General features: G+C 45.0%; 1 protein-coding gene across 2 annotated transcripts in view; it reads right to left on the reverse strand.

The window, feature by feature from the left end:
• The window catches only part of SNX9 (sorting nexin 9), a 730,362-nt gene extending 709,230 nt beyond the window's left edge, over nt 1-21,132 (reverse strand). Inside the window, exon 1 of one of the 2 annotated variants that reach the window (XR_014963143.1) lies at nt 20,787-21,132. Coding sequence is in view for 1 of the 2 variants with exons in the window: in XM_085612219.1 (XP_085468345.1) it covers nt 20,787-20,798 (12 nt within the window). In the remaining variant the exon portion in view is untranslated. The remainder of the gene's footprint in view (nt 1-20,786) is intronic. The other variant, XM_085612219.1, reaches the window with a different exon arrangement.
• Nucleotides 21,133-22,488: the final 1,356 nt, after the last annotated feature.

Here is a 22,488-nt window from a genome sequence, read left to right on the forward strand (position 1 = left end):
TATGTTGTATAGTGTGTGTTGTGTGAAGACAATAGCTTGTCCCAGACAGCTAATGCAGTCTTTAGGCAAGACCTCAAAAAGAGGGATGCTCTTCCGAGAAAGTTATATTCTTTTGACTGTCTTTTCAGTTGATTTAGACTGGAAGTGGATCTTTGGAAATTGTTCAGTTTGAGAGTAGAAGCTGTGTCAAGTAAATGGGTAGTGAGGACTAGAAAATAGATTACCATCTAGGTAAAAAAACAAAATAAAAAAAAAGGTCCTATGTCTATCTTCCATTGTTTGATGGTTTAGGGTGGACGGCCAAAGAACCAACTGAATTTATTGTACCATGCACCCATGGGTCAAAGAAGCTGCATGAAATTGTATTCTGAAGTATTCATGCAGCTGAGATAAATACATTTTAACTGATATGCCAGGATACAAACTTCTGACAATTTTAAATCATCTGTTTCATCATGGAGGATGGACTTTAACTTTAAACTCTTTATTAGTATTATTTATAACTCCTTTGATTTATTATCATACAGACCGAATTTACGCCCTGTGTAAGGTATTCTGTGCCATTATTTCCGAAAATGTAAGGGGAATATTCACCCTCACCATCTGGTATCAAGATTTCCATTTCGGTTGGGCCAAGTAGGCAATGGTCATTTCAAGAAAATGTCATTTTAGAATCCACCATCCACCAATCGACTTCAGTGTAAATTTTTATAATCATATTTTTAAATGATTTTTAATGCACCAAAACTGGTGTCAACATATTTTGCTGCATGACAAACACAATCTATTAAGTCATATTTTAGATCTCCCAAACCATTCCATTATTAACATGGTAGCTTTTCCATTATTAAAATAGTGAATAACACAAAACTAGAAAAAGCTACAAGAGGCCTGGATGAAAGAGCCTCAATGTTCCACACAATTGAGTGAGTTGGTGACTTTGGCGTTGTGTCTCCCTACAATAGTTAGCACGGACCTGCCATTACAAAAATCATACCTTTGCACATTTCTTGCATCTTTTTATTACTCGTTTGGGTCATCATTGACAGTCAATGGCAGCTGGTGAACTTTCAAATTGCGGGGGCATAAGCCATGAATTGCACAACTCACTCCCATCACCCTTCTCCCACTAGGATTCATGGGAGTGCACAACAAACACATATTTTAAAGTAATACATCCAAACGTTGCCTTATATCACACAGTTTTCAAAGAATTTGGTTAAAATATCACAGATTTTACCTGCAGTACTCCAAAGGCACTAAGAAGTATTTCAACTATTCACAATTTGCCAAGAGTTCATACTACCAAAGGGGAGCTTTTTACGGTGGATTAGAGCAGAAGGCTTTCTTGTACTTTAATTCCATTTCCAAATAACCTATTAGGCAAAAAGTCAATATCTGCCTAAGAAAGTGGCTGAATAGCCAAAGGTTTAGAGACATTTAAAATAATCTTGAATTATAACATGAAAGAACCGAGCATTTGTATAGGATAATCTGCATGAAAGGAGAAGACCATCAAAAGTTACACATACCACAAAATGTCAAGCTTACCCACTAGTGCTACTCTTCAGGTTAGACAGATATACTAGACTTGAACAGAAGAGCTACCACACTGAGCTCACAGAGATAGTAAGGGTTCAGGCAACAGAAACATCCCATGTTTCATGCCAGTGAAATACATTCTGAGATCATTTATATATACCAGCGTTGTGGACCAAACACTAGTTAATGTCCCATCAATTATTTTCCTGGAAACAGCATTAGTTCCCTTCAAATAGACAAGCTTCATTTTTACTAAATACAAATTTTCCCATCAAATTCCAACTTCACATTTTCATCAAGTACTCTCATTTCTATTGTGCCAGATTCGCAGCTACTGCTTCAAATTCCCATGTACACCCTCACGTAGACAGGTTCAGCACCAACATATTCATTCAATCCCACAGTTTGTCAGGAATGAAACACAAAGTGAATTATGGCCATTAGGTACCACAATGTGTTATTGATTTGATGTGCCAGCGGAGGCCAAAATATTGTATGATATGATATGGGACACCTTCTCACAGGATATCTCCCCAACCCCAGCAGGAATGGCAACCACTGCACCACTAACATAGTTACAATCATAATAAGCTTTTCAACCATAATATCAGACCAGCGCTCCAACATGCACAGATATACCGATACGGTAATAGGCACTCACCAAATCCCTCTCACGAGCATCCCAAGATTCCAACCCCCCCCCCCAACCCACCCACACACTTTCTTTGCAGCATTTGCACCACTTCAGAGGTTTGGAGGAGAGAAAAGGTAGGGTTGTGTGTCCCTAGTGCTTGGCTTTCATGCAGGCTCAGGAAATAATGATTCCCAAGCCACTCATACAGCGCAACCAATAGCCACAGCAGAAGGGTCAGGAGATGGATTACACCTCTAAACCAGGCATATATGATAAATACATTTATTATTCTCTGCACCCCGGAGGCAACATACATCCATGTCTACAAGGAAGCTGTGAATGCTCACAGGATGAAGAGGTGACAGCACAATGAACAGCAGTATGGCTATGTATCAGCTAATTAACACTCTGTTCTATACAGCCTGTGTAACTACATCTTCCAACTGGATGGCTTCTGCTTTCTTTCAGACACAGCTATCCAAGGGGAGATAGGTGAGGACCTGGGACTTTTCCTAAACTATGCTTGCAGGCCTTCTGCACCTTTATGCCAGCTACAATAGCTATTCCCAATTTAGGAGTACCCTGTGCATATGGGAGGACGTCCATCTACACATGCAAAATGAGCACAATGAAAAAAGAAGACAGGCTATCAGCCTGCCTGATCTGAAGGTGCTTAAGGTCAGACATGTGAGGCCACACCTCACACCTCTCAGTGCATGTTTCCACTATGGGGGCACTATTCCTGTTGCGAAAGAGCTTAATGAGTTCCAGTATAGTGGGGAAGGTGGCTGGAGCTCCTTGTAGTATGTGTGGAGAAGTGGGGTCCAGCAGGAATCCTGATTTAACCTTGCTGAATAGTGCAGTAAGGTCTTCCTTGGTGATGGGGAGCGGGAAGAAGGGTAAACAACTGGAAGATGTATTGGGCATTTGATTATCTGATGAGGGAGCATTAGAGATTATGGTCTGTTGTAGCATAAGATATATATGCCGAAAATGTTGTTCTGAAAGAACGCTGGCAATTTGTTGCAGCGTACTACTGTGGGTATAGGGAGAGTGTTTCCAGTTTTTGGTGTGATAAGGGGTTTCACAGTTTGGAAACATTCCCTTGGGAATTTGGATGCCTTGCTAATTTTGACTCCATAGTAGGATGCTTAGGATTTTAAAATGTGTAGATGGTATTACTAATTGCAATCTGATAGGCCGTTTTTAGGTGTTCCTTATAGTTTTTCCTCCATTGCCTTTCTAGTTTTTTTACATTCTTTTTTCAAGAAAACGAGGTGGGAGGTAAACCAGGGTGCAGACCTTTCTTTTTGACCTCTTTTGATCTTGGTGTTTAGGATGTTGTCATCAAGAGACTGTTGGATCCATTCTTCGAATTTAGAGTTGACAGAATTTGGATTGTCATCTAAGGTTGGTTCGGTCAAGGCTAGGGACGAGGTCCATTTCTCTATATTAAGTTTGGACCATCTATGGTCCATTCTTGGAGCGTGCTTAGTGCCAATCATCGGAACATTGTTGTCCAGCATAAATGGAATTTTAAAAAATGGTCTGTCCATGTCATAGGTAGGGTTTTTATTTGCTGTTATTTTATAGTCCTTGCTAAAGACTGGGTCAAGGAGGTGCCCTCTGTCATGTGTGGGACCTTCTACTCATTGTGCTAGTTGAATGGCGTCCAGGTCATGTATTATCCCTGCCGCGAGTAGGTTGTTGGTCTCATCAAAATAAACATTGAAGTCTCCAAGAAGGGTCATGTTTGTACGTACTCCCGTAGGGAGTACATACATAGAGGTACAACAGGGGTTCAAATTGTTACAATACCATTCTGTATGTTGTTACCATGAGAAAGATGCATTAGTTGTAATAAGGCTATCAACATAACAATTAACTATTACCCACTTACCCCCCCTCCCCCCACCCACGTTCTGGCCCATCATGTCTGCTATATGGCATACCAATTAATCATTTGGGTATTGCTTGGTGCTCCAGTGTTTCCTATGTGCGGGTATGTGTGTTCTCCTTTTGCCCTCTAACAGCGCTGCCCAATGTGATACAAATTACTAGCTACTGTGAGTCTGGGGTGGCGTGATGTGGGTTGAGGTCTATTGCTTTAAAACCCTTCAGTATGATATCCCACTCCATAGATATTGGGTGTTTGTGCAGCCTGCAAGCCTCTTCTCGCCTGATTGCTACACTTTCTCCGCTACTCCATCGCACCACCTCGTCGTACCATGAGGATAATGCAGGGGGCCTCACAGATTTTCACCTCATCGTTATAGCTCGTATTGCTAATATAAAAGTGAGGTATACAAAGCGAAGCTGGACTTTCTGGGCGCCTGTGCGTTTGCGGAGCCCTAGCTAGCACTCTGCTATGTTGTTTTCAATCTGCAGGTGTGTGACCTCCCTTACAGCGCCACGTACCCCCTCCCAGTATTCTCTAAGGTGAGGGCATGCCCATAGTAGGTGTATGAAACCCGCCTCTTCAGCCTTACAGCACGGGCAACAATGTTGGGTGTTTGGGAACATGCGGTGTAGCCGGCACGGGGTGAAGTAGGACCTGTGCAGGACCATACATTGTATGAATTTAAATTTTGCATTACCAGACACTCTTTTGGGGTGTTCCAGGATATTAGCCCAAGCCTGATCAGATATGTCTTGCTCAATAGTATCCAACCATTTTGTTCTCAAGTCTATGAGCGGGACTGACGCCTGAACACGAATACCTATATACAGCCATTTCAGAAGGTGTCGCTCCTCTTCCATGTGTCTAAGGCGCGAAATACGGATGGTGGGACAAGTATTGGTAAGTTGGTAAAATAATACAACAACCGGGGAAGGACCACCATTTGGGATATGGCAACCCGCCCCATTAACGATAATGGCAGCGACGACCAGAATGCCACTCTCTAACGCACCACACTTATTGCTTTCAACAGATTGCCATCACGCTGATCAGTGTGCGATCTATATATATGTATACCTAGGTATTTGAATGTACTGTGTGCCACGGGTATGGTATATCTACCGAAGCTAATTTCGTCTGGGCGGTCGCCTTTATGCAAGAAGAAGGCGTTCGATTTCTCTTTGTTAATGGCGAGTCCGGAAACACGTTCAAAATTAGAGAAAATACTGGGGAGGGGTTCCAACAGGTCCGTGAGGTCCCGTAGATATACAATGAGGTCATCTGCATAAGCTGATATCAGGTGCGTTGTGTTGCCTATCGGAATCCCCAATTAATCAGCTACCCGTCGCAATGTAAGTGTCAACGGCTCTATAGCAAGCATGAATATTGAGGGAGACGGGGGGCAGCCCGGTCTCGTACCTCTGTGCATTCTTGTGATATGTGGCTGCTGGTGCGTGCTCTTGCCGTACCCAACAGAGATATACAGGGGGAAACCCAAACCTCTCCAGGGCTTTAAACATATAACCCCACGTGATAGTATCAAAGGCTTGGCGCAGGTCCAGTGCAATGCAGTCAGCATCTGCATACTCCTCGGGGGTGGTAACCATGATATGGTGTAGCCATCTGATACTTAACGACGTGCTACGTGCCTGTAGAAAGCCGCATTGATCTCTGTGTATCAGTTTATGTAAGTGGGGCAGCAGTCAGTTTGCTAGGATCTTATATTCTGATGCTAAGAGCAATAATGGATGGCAGCCCGATAGATCTGTGCCAGCCTGACCTAGCTTGGGGAGTGATATCACCAGCGCCTGCATAGTGGTGTACGGGAGGTGTCCCAATTCCAGCGCTTTGATGTATAATTCCTCTAGTTTAGGGATAAGGGCCTCTGAGTAAGAGTCAAATAATTCTATGGGCAGGCCATCCCGGCCTGGCGCTTTGTTTCGTGGGACCCCTCTAATGGCCGCCTTTATTTCCATTCTTGTAATTGGACCTGCTAGGCTTTTCTGTGTATCTGCAGTGAGCTGCGGGTAGGGTTGTGCCTCTAAGAAATTGTCAATCAGTGAATCGTCAATGTGTGGTGGTACGCTGTATAAAGTGCTGTAGTATATAATGTCCCAGATTTATCAGCCTCGGTGTGCTTCAGTTGTGTGTACGCTCTGTGATCAATTATCCTGAGAGTTTCTAGCAGTTCGGCATGCTCTATGCGCGTGTAACGCCCTGAACGTCTCAGGATCGTTTAACAGACACGACAATGAGGACGCAACCACTTGTGAAGGGTTAGTTCTTTTAATGAAGGCAAATAAAATACAAAGAACAAACAAAAGTTATAGTCACTGGAATCCTCCAGGCTAAGTACGTTACCAGCCCACAGCACGGATGGTCCTAACCGTCCTCTGCATATACGCCGATCCCGGCGTATGCCAACAGAGGGCAGAAATGTAATGGCCGACAATGCCAATCGGTAGGCTGTGAGGGGCACGAAGAGTGTTGGGGAGAATCGAGGAGTCAGGGAAACACCCAGCCGGGGTCTCTACCTGAAGGGAGCAGCCGCTCAACCTCTTCCTCAGACTGCACCGGGACGCGGAGTCACCTCCTGGTGATGCGTCACCGATACCCCAATCACAAGCAAGAAGACTGAACCGAGAGCAGCCGCTCGATCGATCCTGTGGACTTCCGAGTCTGTAACGCGGCAAACACCTCCTGGTGTGCGTTACAGCTGGCAGTCCCTGTGTCTCTGGTCGGGCTGGGAGTTACGACTCCAACCAGCAAAAGCGCCACTGCGCTTGGACTCAGCCGAGTCAAAAAGCGAAGCTCAATGGTTGACCGGTAGAGCTTCCGGGTCCTTCACAGGTGACGATGGGGCAAGACACGGCCCAGGGAGTAACGACTCGACCTACCTCCGTTCTTGCCTTACTGGAGCACCACTCCTGAACACTGCTCTTCACGAAGCAGGTACGTCGGTGTAAACACAATATCCGACAGCCTTGTACCTCCCGGTTCCTCCCTTTATAGGGCGTGTTTTCCTTGAGTTATGTAACAGCTCTCCTGTTTACATAAGGCGTGTTTCCCTTGAGTTATGTAACAGCTCTCCTGTTTACATAAGGGCGTGTTTCCCTTGAGTTATGTAACAGCTCTCCTGTTTACATAAGGGCGTGTTTCCCTTGAGTTATGTAACAGCTCTCCTGTTTACATAAGGGCGTGTTTCCCTTGTATGACAGGAATTCTTGACAGTACATCCTCCCTCTCAGCGGCTCCCCACGGGTCCAGCGCTGGCAGGAAAACGCCGATGGAACAAGGAGACCAAGCGCGGAGCATGAACCCCTTCAGCCGGTTCCCATGAATGCTCCTCCGGGCCATAGCCTTTCCACGCAACCAGGTACCACAGCTTCCCCCTGCGCCATTTGGACGCCCGTATGCCCGACACTTCATACTCCACCTCCGACTCCACGCATACCGGCCTAGGTGTCCCAGACGGCTTGGAGGGTGCTGGTTTGAGCAATGATACATGAAAGACAGGGTGTATCCGCAATGACTGGGGCAAGCACACCTTCACGTTCACGGGACCCATACACTTGGTAATTCGATAGGGGCCCATGTACTTGGGATGGAACACACTGTTCTTTCGAAACCTCATGTTTCTTGTGGATATCCAGACGTAGTCTCCAGTGCGGTACAGTGGCCCGGGCCTTCTCTTCCTATCTGCCGCAGCCTTGTATCTTCTCTTGGCCTCTATTAGGACAGCCCTTGAGCGCATCAACGTGTCTTTTATGTGTGCCACCCTGTCCGCTGTGGCGGGAATCCTGTCCTCTCTGAACGGATGTAGAAATGGCAAGAACCTGGGATGTTGGCCATAGTTGCTATAGAACGGAGATGACTGTGTGGAGCTGTGAGTGGCGTTGTTATAGGCTATCTCTGCAACCCATAGCAAGTCGACCCATTCTTCCCTGCCCTGGTCCACAAAACATCGCAGATACTGTTTGAGCGTTTGGTTCAGGCGCTCGGTTTGGCCGTCCGTTTGAGGGTGGTAGCTGGTGGACAGGGCGGTCTTAACATGCAGCGCAGTGCACCAAGTCTTCCAGAATTGCGCAGTAAACTGCGACCCCCGGTCCGACACGATCACCCCAGGTAATCCATGCAGTCGTACCACATTCTTTAGGAGTAGTGACGCCAATTCCCCGGCCGTAGGGACTCTCTTGCAGGGGATGAAGTGCCCCATTTTCGTCAAGTAATCCACCACCACCAGTATTGCCGTCATCCCCTGGTCTACCGGTAGGCCCACCACGAAGTCCAGTGATATGCTATCCCATGGTCTATCCGGGGTCGGAAGTGGATGTAAGAGCCCTTGGGTTCGGCCATGGTCGGCCTTCATGGTAGCACACGTAGGACACTCCTGTCCCCACCTCCTGACATCCACTCTCATGGTTGACCACCAGAAATGCCGTCCCATGCTAGCCACCGTTTTTTCAAAGCCCAAATGACCTGCGCATGGAGAGTCATGGCACCAGATGAATGCTTGTTTCCTTAGCCTAGGCGTGGGTATCAATAGGCACCTGCCCTTCAGGGGTATCCCGTCCTTCAGCTGCCATTCTCTGTGACTGAGGAGCCACCTCCGCCATGCGAATGACCTGATCCCTCTCTTTATTCCCCTCAGGAAAGTATCCGGTTGGATAACCCCCAATACCATCCTCGGGGAAATGATGGAACGCTCGGTTGCAGGCAATGGTTCCTTAACTGCAGATTGACGGGACAGGGCGTCCGCCTTCCGGTTTTCCGTCCCCGGCCGATATGTGATGCGGAAGTTGAACCCCGCAAAGAAGATCATCCACCGCAGCTGTCTGGGAGAAAGGTGTCTTGTGGCCGTCATGAACTGTAGGTTCCGATGGTCCGTGTACACCGATACCACATGTCTTGCCCCCATCAACCAATGCCTCCATTCGGTGAAGGCGTCCTTGATTGCGAGAAGCTCCTTCTCCGCAATATGGTAGTTGCGTTCGGCGTCGTTGAGTTTGCGGGACATGTACGCAACGGGATGAAGCACCCCTGTGTCGTGGTTGCGTTGGGACAAGATAGCCCCCAGCGCCACATCCGACGCGTCCGCTTCCACCACGTAGGGGAGATCCGGATCGGGGTGAGCCAACACCGGCGCCTTACCAAAGGCGCTTTTCAGGGCCTCAAAGGCTTTGTTCGCTTCAGGGGACCAGACAAACTCCTTGGACTTCCTCAGTAGCTGTGTGATTGGGGCCACCACTCCTGAAAATCCATCTATAAACCGCCTGTAAAAGTTGGCGAAGCCAATGAAACTTTGGACGTCCTTCACGCTTTGGGGCACCGGCCATTCTTTCACCGCCTTGATCTTTCGTTCTGCCATCTCCTGTCCCTCTGGACTCAGCATCACTCCGAGGAATTCCACGGATGTGACGTGGAAGTCACACTTGCTGAGTTTACAAAACAGCATGTTTTCCCTCAGCTTTTGGAGCACAGCTTTGACGTGGTGTACGTGCTCCTCCACACTGGACGAATAGATGAGGATGTCGTCGATATATACGACCACGTAGATATCCAACTCCTCTCTGAATACCTCATTCAAAAAGTACTGAAAGGCTGCCGGGGCGTTGCACAGACCGAACGGCATGACGAGGTACTCAAAAAGGCCGAACCTGGTCTTAAAGGCGGTCTTCCACTCGTCTCCGTCCCTCATGCGCACCAGATGGTATGCCCCTTTCAAATCCAACTTGGTGTAGATACGAGCTTTCTTGACCTGTTCCAGAAGTACACTAATGAGAGGCAAGGGGTACCGATTTTTTATGGTTATCGCATTCAATGCCCTAAAGTCCACACAGGCTCTCAGCTCCCCATTAGCCTTCGGGATGAAGAAGAGTGGCGAGGCGGCCGGAGACTTGGACGGGCGGATGAATCCTAGCCTGAGGAGTTTATCCAGGTACCCCCGGAGATGCACGTTTTCAGGCTCCGTCAGGGCATACAGCCTGCCGCTGGGAACGCTGGCCCCTGGCACCAGGTCGATCTGGCAGTCAAACTGTCTATGTGGTGGTAGCACTTCCGCCTTCACCTCATCAAATACATCCTCAAAACTGTGATAAGCCTGGGGGAGAGCCACATCTTTTTCTGCCGCTGTAGCCACCGTCTGACTCCCGCTCTCATCTGCGTCAAGGGATTCCGTTCTTATTCCACAATGCAGGATGCAATACGGTGACGTCATTTCGATGCGATGTGTTGGCCAATCCACAAAGGGGTTGTGTTTCTGTAGCCACGGCAATCCCAATATGACGCCATATTGGGGCGCTCGGATGATGTTAAAATCGATTTGTTCCAAATGGTTCCTCCCATATCTCATCGGAAGGACCCCCGTGTGCTGTCCGATGGGCCCCGTCACCAATCGCCTTCCGTCTACCGCATAGACGTCTTCGGGTACTGCTTTGGGAAGAAGCACTAGCCCTAGCCTGCATGCCTCGTTGTGGTCCATAAACATGCCAGTGGCCCCTGAATCCACCATGGCCACAACGGGTATCCACTGGTCATGCACTCCCACGTGCACCGTGATAAACAGGTGTCGTTGTCCCTTAGTGACCGAGTTGGAAAGTGAAGGGATGGATGAGTGACTCCGAGATGCCCCTTCTCTGGTCTTGGAGTCCTCTAGTTTTCCGCCGGTATGTCCACCACGGCTGTTACCGACCGGTTGGCCCGATAACGTGACGTCTTCGGTTTGGCAGGGCATTCACGTACGTAGTGGCCTTTTTTGCCACAATATAGGCACAATCCTTGTTTACGGCGTGACTCTTTCTCCGTGGCTGTGAGGCTCGCTCGTATTGCGCTGATGTCCATGGGTTCTCCCTTGGATGCGGTGGAAGTTTCAGGACTTCCCACCGTCACATAGGATGGAAGGGATTTTCCTTTTCTCCCATGATCCCCCTTTCTTTCACTTAGCCTATGTTCCAGCCGTAATACCAGGTTGATAAGGCCCTCACATGTCTTGGGTTGAGGGTCAATATGAGCCACGGCGTCCTTGAGCTCATCGCACAGCCCTTGATGGAAGAGCGCCGTCTGTTTAGCAACAGGCCACTTGGTTTCCGCAACCAGCCTTCGGAACGCGTTGAGATACTGCACCAGGTCGTTGGATCCCTGTCTCAACTCAAGCATTTCACGGTCCGCCGTGTACGAGTCAGCCCTTCTGTCGAATACCTTCAGGAATTCCTCGCGAAAAGCACCCCAATCACATAAGAGGGGGTCGTCCCTGCTCACCAGAGGTACGGCCCATTGTGCCGCGTTTCCAGCCAAATAGGATATAAGGAAAGCCACACGAGCCTGACTCGTGGGGAACGCCTTTGGTTTGCACGATAAATGTAGCGCCACTTGTGTGAGGAATACCTGCACTGTGTTAGGATCCCCACTGTACCTCTCTGGTGTTGCCAAGGGGATGGCTACCGGCATTTCCACTACTACCGCAGGGGTCTGGTTCGTGAGGGAGGTGCTGGGCGTGAGCGGGTCCAATTGGATAGCATCCAGTCTGGCTTTTACATCGGCTGTTTCTTGCCTAGAGGCAGCCACTTCAACTTGCATGGCCGCTAAAGCAGCCAGCACATCATCAAGTGTTGCCATGTCTGTTATCGACCGGGAGACAGTTAGTGTTATTAAGGTCGGATATTTTGTAACGCCCTGAACGTCTCAGGATCGTTTAACAGACACGACAATGAGGACGCAACCACTTGTGAAGGGTTAGTTCTTTTAATGAAGGCAAATAAAATACAAAGAACAAACAAAAGTTATAGTCACTGGAATCCTCCAGGCTAAGTACGTTACCAGCCCACAGCACGGATGGTCCTAACCGTCCTCTGCATATACGCCGATCCCGGCGTATGCCAACAGAGGGCAGAAATGTAATGGCCGACAATGCCAATCGGTAGGCTGTGAGGGGCACGAAGAGTGTTGGGGAGAATCGAGGAGTCAGGGAAACACCCAGCCGGGGTCTCTACCTGAAGGGAGCAGCCGCTCAACCTCTTCCTCAGACTGCACCGGGACGCGGAGTCACCTCCTGGTGATGCGTCACCGATACCCCAATCACAAGCAAGAAGACTGAACCGAGAGCAGCCGCTCGATCGATCCTGTGGACTTCCGAGTCCGTAACGCGGCAAACACCTCCTGGTGTGCGTTACAGCTGGCAGTCCCTGTGTCTCTGGTCGGGCTGGGAGTTACGACTCCAACCAGCAAAAGCGCCACTGCGCTTGGACTCAGCCGAGTCAAAAAGCGAAGCTCAATGGTTGACCGGTAGAGCTTCCGGGTCCTTCACAGGTGACGATGGGGCAAGACACGGCCCAGGGAGTAACGACTCGACCTACCTCCGTTCTTGCCTTACTGGAGCACCACTCCTGAACACTGCTCTTCACGAAGCAGGTACGTCGGTGTAAACACAATATCCGACAGCCTTGTACCTCCCGGTTCCTCCCTTTATAGGGCGTGTTTTCCTTGAGTTATGTAACAGCTCTCCTGTTTACATAAGGCGTGTTTCCCTTGAGTTATGTAACAGCTCTCCTGTTTACATAAGGGCGTGTTTCCCTTGAGTTATGTAACAGCTCTCCTGTTTACATAAGGGCGTGTTTCCCTTGAGTTATGTAACAGCTCTCCTGTTTACATAAGGGCGTGTTTCCCTTGAGTTATGTAACAGCTCTCCTGTTTACATAAGGGCGTGTTTCCCTTGTATGACAGGAATTCTTGACAGCGCGCTTACTGTAATGGAGCTTGTTTAGTCGGGTCACCCGCTGCTGCCTGTTCCAGGCCTGTCATTTCATTTTCTACTCTGATGAGATTTTTGTGTATTTCTTGCCTGGCCCCTACTGTGGTGCCTATCGCGGTACCCCTCACCACGCCCGTGAGCGCATCCAACTCAATTAAGTTAGAGGAGGCAGTGTTCCAATTTTCTTGAAAATAATTTGTGATAGCTGTGGATAGCGTGCTCCGGAAGGGAGTGTCCTCTAGCATCTGGGGCCACAGCTTCTATGTGGAGACTGGGGTGGGTACTCTGCCCCGTGTAATGTGGATCTCCAGGGGCTTATGATCAGAGAAGGTCTTTGCTAGGTATGTGGCATGAGTCACTTGTGCTGCGATATTGACGGAGCATAGCATTCTATCAATCAGTGTGTGTAGTTGGTGGACTGGTGATAAATAGGAGTATTCTTACTTGCTGGGTTCAACATTCGTCCTTCTCCATGTATGCACAGGCAAAAAACTTGCTGCAACTTACTCGGCACCCTCAGAACCCTATGCAAAATATTAGACATTATTCCGAGTGTGTCCAGAAGAACAGTGGTCCAATCCCTAGTTCTCTCCTGGCTGGACTACGGGAATTCCCTTATATAAAGGCTCGCCCAAATAGGTCATCAAAAGGCTCCAGGTGGTCCAAAATGTGGCAGCAAGGATCCTACGTCATGTACCAACATTTCCCTCATCTAATGCCATGGCATTGTGTCATTGGCTTCCCATTCAGGAAAGGATAAAATGTAAGACACTTTGTCTAGCACATAGGGGGCTTAATTCCAAAGGACCCTCCTTGATCAGGGCACTTGTGACTCCCTACAACCCCAGCAGAGCACTAAGATCCTCTATGGGCCAACTCCCAAAGGTGCTTGGAATTCACAGGGCCAGATGGAGTGGCAGGTCCTTCTCTTATCTCATTCCCAAACTCTGGAACACACTGCCCATAGAATTAAGATGCCTAGACAACGAGCCTCAGTTCAGGAAAATGCTTAAGGCTTGGCTTTACCCCCACTAAAGCCTCTTTAATTATGTTCGGACTTGCTCTGAAGCAACTCTATAGCTCAGCCAGCGCTGGGAAGCCTTTGGGTAGCCACGCGCTTTAGAAATCTGCATAGCATAGCACCTGTGCTAGCAGTTTAGTGTAGAGTAGCTTCAACCACCATAGATAGTTAGGGCCAAATTCCAACCGCTCCATCACAGCCTACAAGTACTCCCAATAGTATTAAAGGCTTAGCCGTGTCAAGCGACAGTACCACCGTCGTCTCCTCACCTCCCTTAGTGCCCTCGAGGCAAGAATACAGCCGTCTGAGGTGTAACCTTGTCCATCTATGCGGCATAAAGCCTTACTGGTCGGGATGGATTAGTTTCTCTTTGATTTGCCTCAGGCAGGTGGCCAGGTGTTTTGCCACGACTTTCCCCTCTACATTCAAAAGTGATATTGGCCAGTAGGATTGAGAAACAGTCTTAGACAAAAGACACACACAAGGAGGAAAGGTTATGATACAGCACATAAAGAGGATTTTAGAGAATGTCCAAATGGATTCCAAGACTCTACTGAAAGCAGCATAATATGTTTTTTATTTTCAAACTAATTTTGCACGGCCTCCCCACTCTAGTGACTATGGTCAGATATTTTCAAGATCTGTGTGAAATTGGCAGAATTATTTTATTCAAAAGTTAGTAAGATCTATGAAGATCTTAAAATTCAAGGATCAGTAATTCCGGTTTACTCCGATGATCCGGAGAGGATTAGGTACTGCTGACAATATCTCTCTGGAAACTAAAACAGTCACTTAGATTTTAATACATCTATGAGAATCTGATAGTTTCTTAGTTGCCTTTTGAGCAGCAAGATGTTGAAAAGTATCCTATTTTTATTAAGATCTGGTTCTCCAGATGATCCAGGCTTAGTTATGACCTTTCAGGATGTTGTCCCGGTGATTTAGGAGAACATGTTAATAGCTATGAATGCTTCCTTAAGTCTAAGATCAGCCCCAGAGAAATTTTAGAAGGGGTGGAAAAATCCCAGTTACAAAATAAGGGCTGGTTTATAACGACCCAAAAACGTTTAGGACTATAACTCTATTGCCTTTGATGGCCAAGGTGGCAGAAAAGTACCTTACAACTTGGTGGATAAAACTTCTTGAAGAGAAGATGATTCTAGAAAAACATCCATCAGGTTTCTATCCTAAACATGGCACCGAAATATTGCTAGAGGCATTTCTTGACCAACTAAGTACACAGCAGGAATAGAGGCTTAGAATAGGGATCTAACTTTTGAGATCAATGAAGCCTTAGTAAAGAGGACCACAACATTTTGCTAGATCAACCTAAATCAATTGGGTTTAAAGTCCAGAATCTAGCATGGTTTGCTTCTTTTCTGAAATTCAGTGACCTGTGGAGTGCCATAGGGTTCCACCTTATCTCTGTTCTTTTTCATTTATATGTGCAGCAATTGAGCAACATGATTAAGTCATTTGATTTCAACACCTTCTTATAAGCGGATGATACCCAATTGCTTCTCAAATGTGGTAAAGTTCATATAACTCCATTGGTAGACTAAATCACTTCCTTGTGAACATCCTAGGGTGGAAGACCATATTTATTTAAAGCTGAATCAAGATAGAAACGGACACTCTTGTTGCTGAAGGATCAGCTGAAAACTGGTCCACAGATCGCTGGTCTTTGCAAATGAAAAACATTTATACCCATTACTACAGCAAGAGTCTAGGGGTTCTATTTGACCAATTTTTGGCATTTCTGCCTCAAATTCATAGGATTTAGCCCACAATATTTGCAGGTTAAGAACATTAAGCAAAGTGAGACCTTTTCATCCTAGAGATAGGTTTGTTCAAGTTATTGGTGCCTGTGTTCTTTCACATTTATATTAGTGTAATTCTATCTGTATGGACATGCCTCATTCTGCCCAACAAAATGTTAGCAACTACAGAATATGGCTGTAAGATCTGACTGGGGATTAAAGAAATTCGCACATTTCAGGTGCCAGAGATAATTAAAAATTGCTTGCCTTATGCACAGACACTTCTAAAAAAAAAAAAAGACTGGACCCTTCTTTCTCTCAGAACTGATTTTTCCGAACTGGCCAATAAGACCACTGTGTTCCAATACTGCTTTATTTTCCAAAGCGCTAAAAAAAAGTATAGGTAAAGCCAACAAAAAATCTTTTTGACTTGTTCTTTTAAGGATTTTGAATAATATTCCACTGAATATCCAAGCAATTTAGAACTCTTATAGATTTAAAAAAGCTGTCTGGGTTTATCACTCGGTGAAGTCTTAGTTTAACAAGCTATGTATTTTAATTCTTGCCAATTTCAATGAAGAGCCTGTAACTAGATTCTGATGTGTATTATGATTTTTCCATGGTTTGTCCGGTTTTGTGATGTTCTTGTTAGAAATTATTTATAGTACTGGTTTGCTTGCTTTGGGTTGTCCTAGCGCCAAGATGCCTTGACGAATGAGCGCTTGTTAAATATTACAATAATAATACAAATGCATTCAATAAAATGAATTTGAGTTTCGCAATCCATAGGGGGTGCATCTCTAATTTTTGTAGGATTAAAAAAATATAGTGGGTTAAGATCTTGCATAGATTAGAGAGAACTGAATCAAATTATCACTAAAATTAGATATCCTTTGGCTCTAAAACATACTCTGATTGAAGATCTACAAAGTTACTGCTGGTTCACAAAACTGGATCTTAGAGATGCTTATAATCTTGACTGGGAGATTAAGGAAACACACCTTTTAACACACAATTTGCTCACATTGAATATTTGGCAATGTCATTTGGGTTATGTAATACACCATCATTTAACAGATTCATCAACTAATTTGTTCGAGATCTTATAGGTAGAAATATTGTTGTCTGTCTAGAAGATATACTAATTTACAATTCTATCTAGATGATATACTCATCTACACTTCTAATGAGCTATAATACAAAAACCACATTAAACACGCATTACAAAGAGTACAAGAGAAAAAAACGATATGCCAAATTGAAAAAATAAAAAAAATTAATTGAATCAATATTAAGCGGAGGATCCATGGAAAAGAAACTTTCTAGGAAATTAAAAAGGTTTAATCAATTCAGGGCAAGACCACAAAATGTAAAGATGTTAAGAGGTTTCTTGACTTTTTTTAAACAGTATTATTTAAAGAATTTCTTTTAACTGATGGTGGTCTTAAATATCTTAATAATTAAGAGAATACCTTGCCATTAGACTGCCGATTCACAATTGGCCTTTATAAAGCTGAAAGAGAATTTTTTTTAGCCCCCGCTACTGGCTCATCTGAGTTTCTTGTAGAAACCGACGTCTCTGACATCAGTGTGTAGTTATACTTCTTCAACGAGAAGAAGAAGAAAATGAAGAACATCAACTTGATGCCGTGCATTCCACATGATTACATCTTGCAGATGCTAACAACACTACTGGGAAAGGAAGTCTTTTCAATCAGAGAAGCATCTATCAAATGGAGGCATTTACTAAAAGATTCCTCTCATCATGTCATTCTTTATACTAATCTCAAGAATCTGTAACAACTTCAAACTTTAAATTGCTTAAATCATCCTTTGAAACATTGGACACTTTTTTCCCTGTTTTAATTTCGAGGTGACGTTTCATACAAGAGAAAAAAAAAATACCCAAGCTGATGCTTTGCTTAACTTCAATCAATATTTCTAGGACTGCCCCAGTTTTATCCCCACAACAAATATAACGGAAGGATACAATCTACAAGTTTCCCAGGACGGCCTGGGACAGGATCTATTTCTACAAACTACAATTAAACAGCATACAAGATGGTACACTATAAGACAAGGTTTATTTCTCTACCAAAATAAAATAGTGATAACTTTGTGTCGTGTAAGAGTAAAGATCTTACAGTGGAGTCCTAATATCCCCAGAGCAGGATATTGGGGTCAACAAAAGACTTTGATTAATCCAGAGATATTTTTGGTGGACAAATAAGAAACGAGAGGTTTATGAATTTGTTCATACTCGTGCAACATATATAACATCAAAAAAGACAAGCGAAAGATGGATTTGTAAAACTTATCCCAGAACCTACACAACCATGATCTCAAGTCTCTATACATTTTATCACGGACTGATAATGGCACAACTACCATTACAGTTTTTATGGCCTACACTATCAATATGGCTAATTGTCAAAGAATGTCCAAGATACAAAAAGCAAAAGAATTTACCAGATGTTTTTCTTTTAATAGTTTATCGATTAAATAAATTGGCAGAAAAAAATATTTCAGTTAGAAGACCCCAGTTGTCCTCTAGATTTGGGAAAATAATCTTTTGAAAGTCGAAGTATCTTTGCCAATGATCTACCACCCACAAACTAATGGGTATACTGAAAGATTAAATAATACTTTAGAACAATATTTACGTTGCTTTGTGAGTGATCAATCTGTGCTTCGCAAGTGATCAATCAGGAAATTAGAATGATTAAAAAGCTCTAGCGGAATTTGTATAGAATAATACTCATCTAAAGAATCTTTCCTTTCTATAACATTTATGCTTTTCATTCTTGGTTACTTCCAATAAAAGAACCAGCAAGCTCTGCACTACCTGCTGATAACCACATACAATGAATAGAAGACATGGAAACATCTACCGAAGGCTCAAGCATATGCTGTAACATTGACAACAAATGGGAGGTAAAGAACAAGATGCAGAGTAAACAATCTTATGTTATCTACAATCTTATGCTATCTACTTGTACTCTCAGCTTTAATAAGTATCAAAGTAAATTAAAACCAATTAACAAAAAGACAATTTTGTATTTCAAAGGTCATTAATCCTGTAGCAATGAACTTACAATTACCCTCACACTGGAAAATGTATCCTGTATGCCATATCTCATAACTGGAGACAATGCCCAAGAACACTCATGATTTATGAACATGACATTCACCATTAATATATCAAGAACAAGTAGACAATCAGGTACACAGATTTTGTAATTCACACTGAAAAAGACTAACGCTACTGTACTTGATAGCCTGTAAATGTTACAGTCTAGAGGATCAAACATGGGAGAATGCTTAACATGTACATACGCCTCATCTACTAAAGGCCGATCACAAATATTTTTTTAATACATGTATACAGCTACCGGGAGGAGATGGTACTGTAAGATTACAGAAAGGCTGAAAACACATAAAGCAAACCTCTGCCTCTTAATGCGCCACACCAAGTGTTAGTTTCAAAGTTCTGTGATTTCGTATTCAACAGTTTCATGCTACAGCCCTCACCAACTGCTCCTCTTTCAGTTTGCTCTCATAACATACAAAACTGCTTCCTTGCTTACCTCCTCTGTAACAGAGGCACTCAGGAAACCCAGTAATGATGCCAAGGAAGAAAAAGACACATTTCTCTAAGTGTGCTCAAAGCCCTGCACAAGCTCCAGGTCTTGGAATACTATAAAAAAGTAACTGGATTCTGGTAGACATTTCTCAACACTGTTGACTAGAAGCGCCAAATAAATTATTTTCTTCTCATCTGAAGGTTTCCTACCTCTCAGCTAGTGTTACTCTCGGTATTTCTTTCAACTCCAGTGCCTGTAGTCTGGACTTCCTCTCTTTTGTCATACTCCTGTTCCAGAATTCCATCCGCCCTGTATTTCTACAGTCTGTTAGAATTCACTGCCTGCCAACTTCCTTCAAGAGGCCTGGCATAATCCTTCAGAAGATATCTTTAGACGGCTATTGCTACCATTTTGAAGCATCCTTGTTTCATCACGGCTTGCATTTTCTGAGGTATCATTTCAGGCACAGAAATCTTGGATCCAAGTTCCGTTGCTTACACGCTAGCCTTAAAGTTTACAGCTCTGGAGTGGAGGCTTGGTTGGTAAGCATGGGTTGTGAGAGGATGTTTCTCTTAAATCCTCACTAGGGGTGGCTTTTCTTCATCACTGGCAGAGGGGTGTATGTCCCAAGGGATTAACTCTAGGATTGTAATGAGCGATAAAAGAAAGAGCGATGGGATTTCTGGTAAGTATAAAGACATTACTAAAATAATCACTACCCGACACAAATAAGTCCACGCATTTTACTACAGCCAGGAAGACAACGCGATTTACGTATTATGAGAACACATAGAAATAGTAGAAAGGAAATAAATATTAGATAAGAGATGTGCCTCTGACAATTCCTGGGATCTGCAGCCTTGACATACTTGTCAACGCTGTATGTTGATATGGGTCCCATTCAATGTATGGTTGAAAGCAGTCCTCTGGGTTAAAAAAAAAAAAAAAAAAAAAACTTTTCCCAATGAACTGCTATTGCCGATTAAATAGCCCTCACTTGTCTTTTTAAATTCAAACCTTTCCGAGGGGAGTGGTCTGTTGCTTGGAGGTGTGGGAAAAAAGGCCAGCAGAAGCGGGCATGGGCAAAAAGATAGGCTGACCACTGCTGTCGGCGCCCCTTTCCGGGACCGGCCAGAAGAAACAATTTTTAACCCCCTACGGCTTCCCCAACACACATACCTTCTCTCTGACATAGGCTCCTCCCCTTGCAACTCACCCACCCATGAAGTCATCTAGAGCGGAACCGAAGCATGTGAAGCCAACCTAACAAACAACTCAACACCCACGGCGTGCATGGCCACTGGGAGTGTGCTGTGCACACAAACACTCTGCAGCTCGTCTAATTTCGGTACCAGCCTCTAACTGCAGCCTGTGCCATGGCCCCTCCTTGACTACCCGCCTCAGTCACAAGACCACGAGCAGTTCACGCCGCTCCCAGAGCGGGAGCCTCCAGCAGGCACCCTGTCCCTAGGATGAAACGTGACGCAACCCCCCTCCTCCCCCAGCTGACTTTAACGTAGTGAAAGTTCACTTCAACAGGTTGCCAGTGACAGAAAGGCATATTCCCCTGAAGAAGAGAGCACCGGCGCCTCTTCCTACCTTGCCGGCCATGCTGCTGGCGCCCGGGCGGCTCTGGGGAGCAGGGCGGCGGCTCCGGTGCTGCTCCGACGGGGCCTCAGCTGCTTCTTCTACCGGAGCTTAAACAGCTCCTCCCGTGTCGGTCTCTCCCTTCAGCGCAGGCCCCCGGTGACTCCTAGGGCGCCTCCCACAGGGGTGTGTGTCTGCAGCTCCCTGCCCTGCTGCTCGGCCTGGCTCAAAGTCACTCGATAGTGGCCTCTCCGCGGCTGACAGAAAACGCTGACTGGCAGCTCGCGCTTACCCCCGCCCGCCGCTGCTGCTGCTGCTGCTGCTGCTGCCTGAGAGCCTCTCAGCAGCGCCCCAGAGCGTGCATCATGCCTTTTCCGTGTTTTTCTTTTATTTCATAGCGGACTGTACTGCGTAGCACTGAGACATCACCGGACAAAGTGCAGAGTATGTGTGCTCGATTCATATCCCGAAAGCTTTATCAAAGCGTGAATTTACACCTTTATTTCGTTTCTGTGTGGACAATCTGAAATACTTCCGGAAATTAGTGGCCTTTTTACAAGCTCTCCCACTTTACTCTTTTTTAGTTACAGTAGTTTTTCTCTCTTAATTTCAATGTTTTTCTAATGCTTTGCATATTTTTTTATTTTAATTTCCCAAATTAAAATGTGGCATGTCCGTCGACCACTTACTGCGAGTGAGACTTACACGTGTGCAAGCCGGGCTGAGATGTCTGTCCAAGTGCCTAAATGTATCCCGAGAGGGACCGGAACCTGGACCTTGAATGCGTTCAGAGCTCTGCTCAGTAAAGATCAGCTTTTGGGAGAGGGTCCGGCTACTGCTGAAGTAAGTGGTTGAACTAGCACACGCCCATGTGGTTGATGATAGAAACCAGTGTTCCAATACATTTTTAAGCCTTTAGGCCAGTGCTTCTCATACATTTTAGAGCCACACCCTCACTACAAACTTTCGCGACCCACCTAGCTTTAGTGGGTATGAGGCGGGCAATTTTTTAATGTAACTTAAGCATCATGTGGTAGCGCATTGTCATTTACAGACAGCGCATTTTCTATTGAAATGGTCACTGCATTTGCACAGCCATACAGTTTTACAGATAAAACTATATTGCATGCAAATAATATGGGGAAATTGGGTTTCAGTGAATATTTATTATTTGTGCATCACAAGTACAGTGATTTGATTTTTTTCTGATCCTGTTAAAGTCTTTGATTAAACCACACTTCAAAATGACAAAAAATGTACTTAATTTTTGCTTCCCTTGCTGCTAAATGTGTTCAATTTATTTACCGATATTTACATTTTTGGTTGTGTGTTATTCAAAAATGCCATCCTATGGCCATTCCTTTTACACTTAATGTACTCCAGCAAGATTTTCACATAATTCACTATATTTTGCTTTCTCTTACTGCAAAGTGAGATGAGCTTGTAAACACCAGTCCAAGTGTTCAAAAAAAGCAGCAGAAGACCTAGCCTGACATTTGACCGCTGTCTGTTAAGAACAGCAAATGTAGTTAAAAAAAATTACAAAATTTAAAGGCATTTTTATTTATTGCTTGGACTATTGGTGAACCACCTACCATATGCTTGTGCCCCACAGTTTGGTAAACACTGCTTTAGGCTATTTTAGTGAGTGTCATTTTATGTATTTTACATTCACTTCATATTTAATTTTTTTTTAATTTACTGATGCTACTTC

The sequence above is a fragment of the Triturus cristatus genome, chromosome 6 (assembly GCF_964204655.1).
Source record: "Triturus cristatus chromosome 6, aTriCri1.1, whole genome shotgun sequence".
NCBI lineage: Eukaryota > Metazoa > Chordata > Amphibia > Caudata > Salamandridae > Triturus > Triturus cristatus.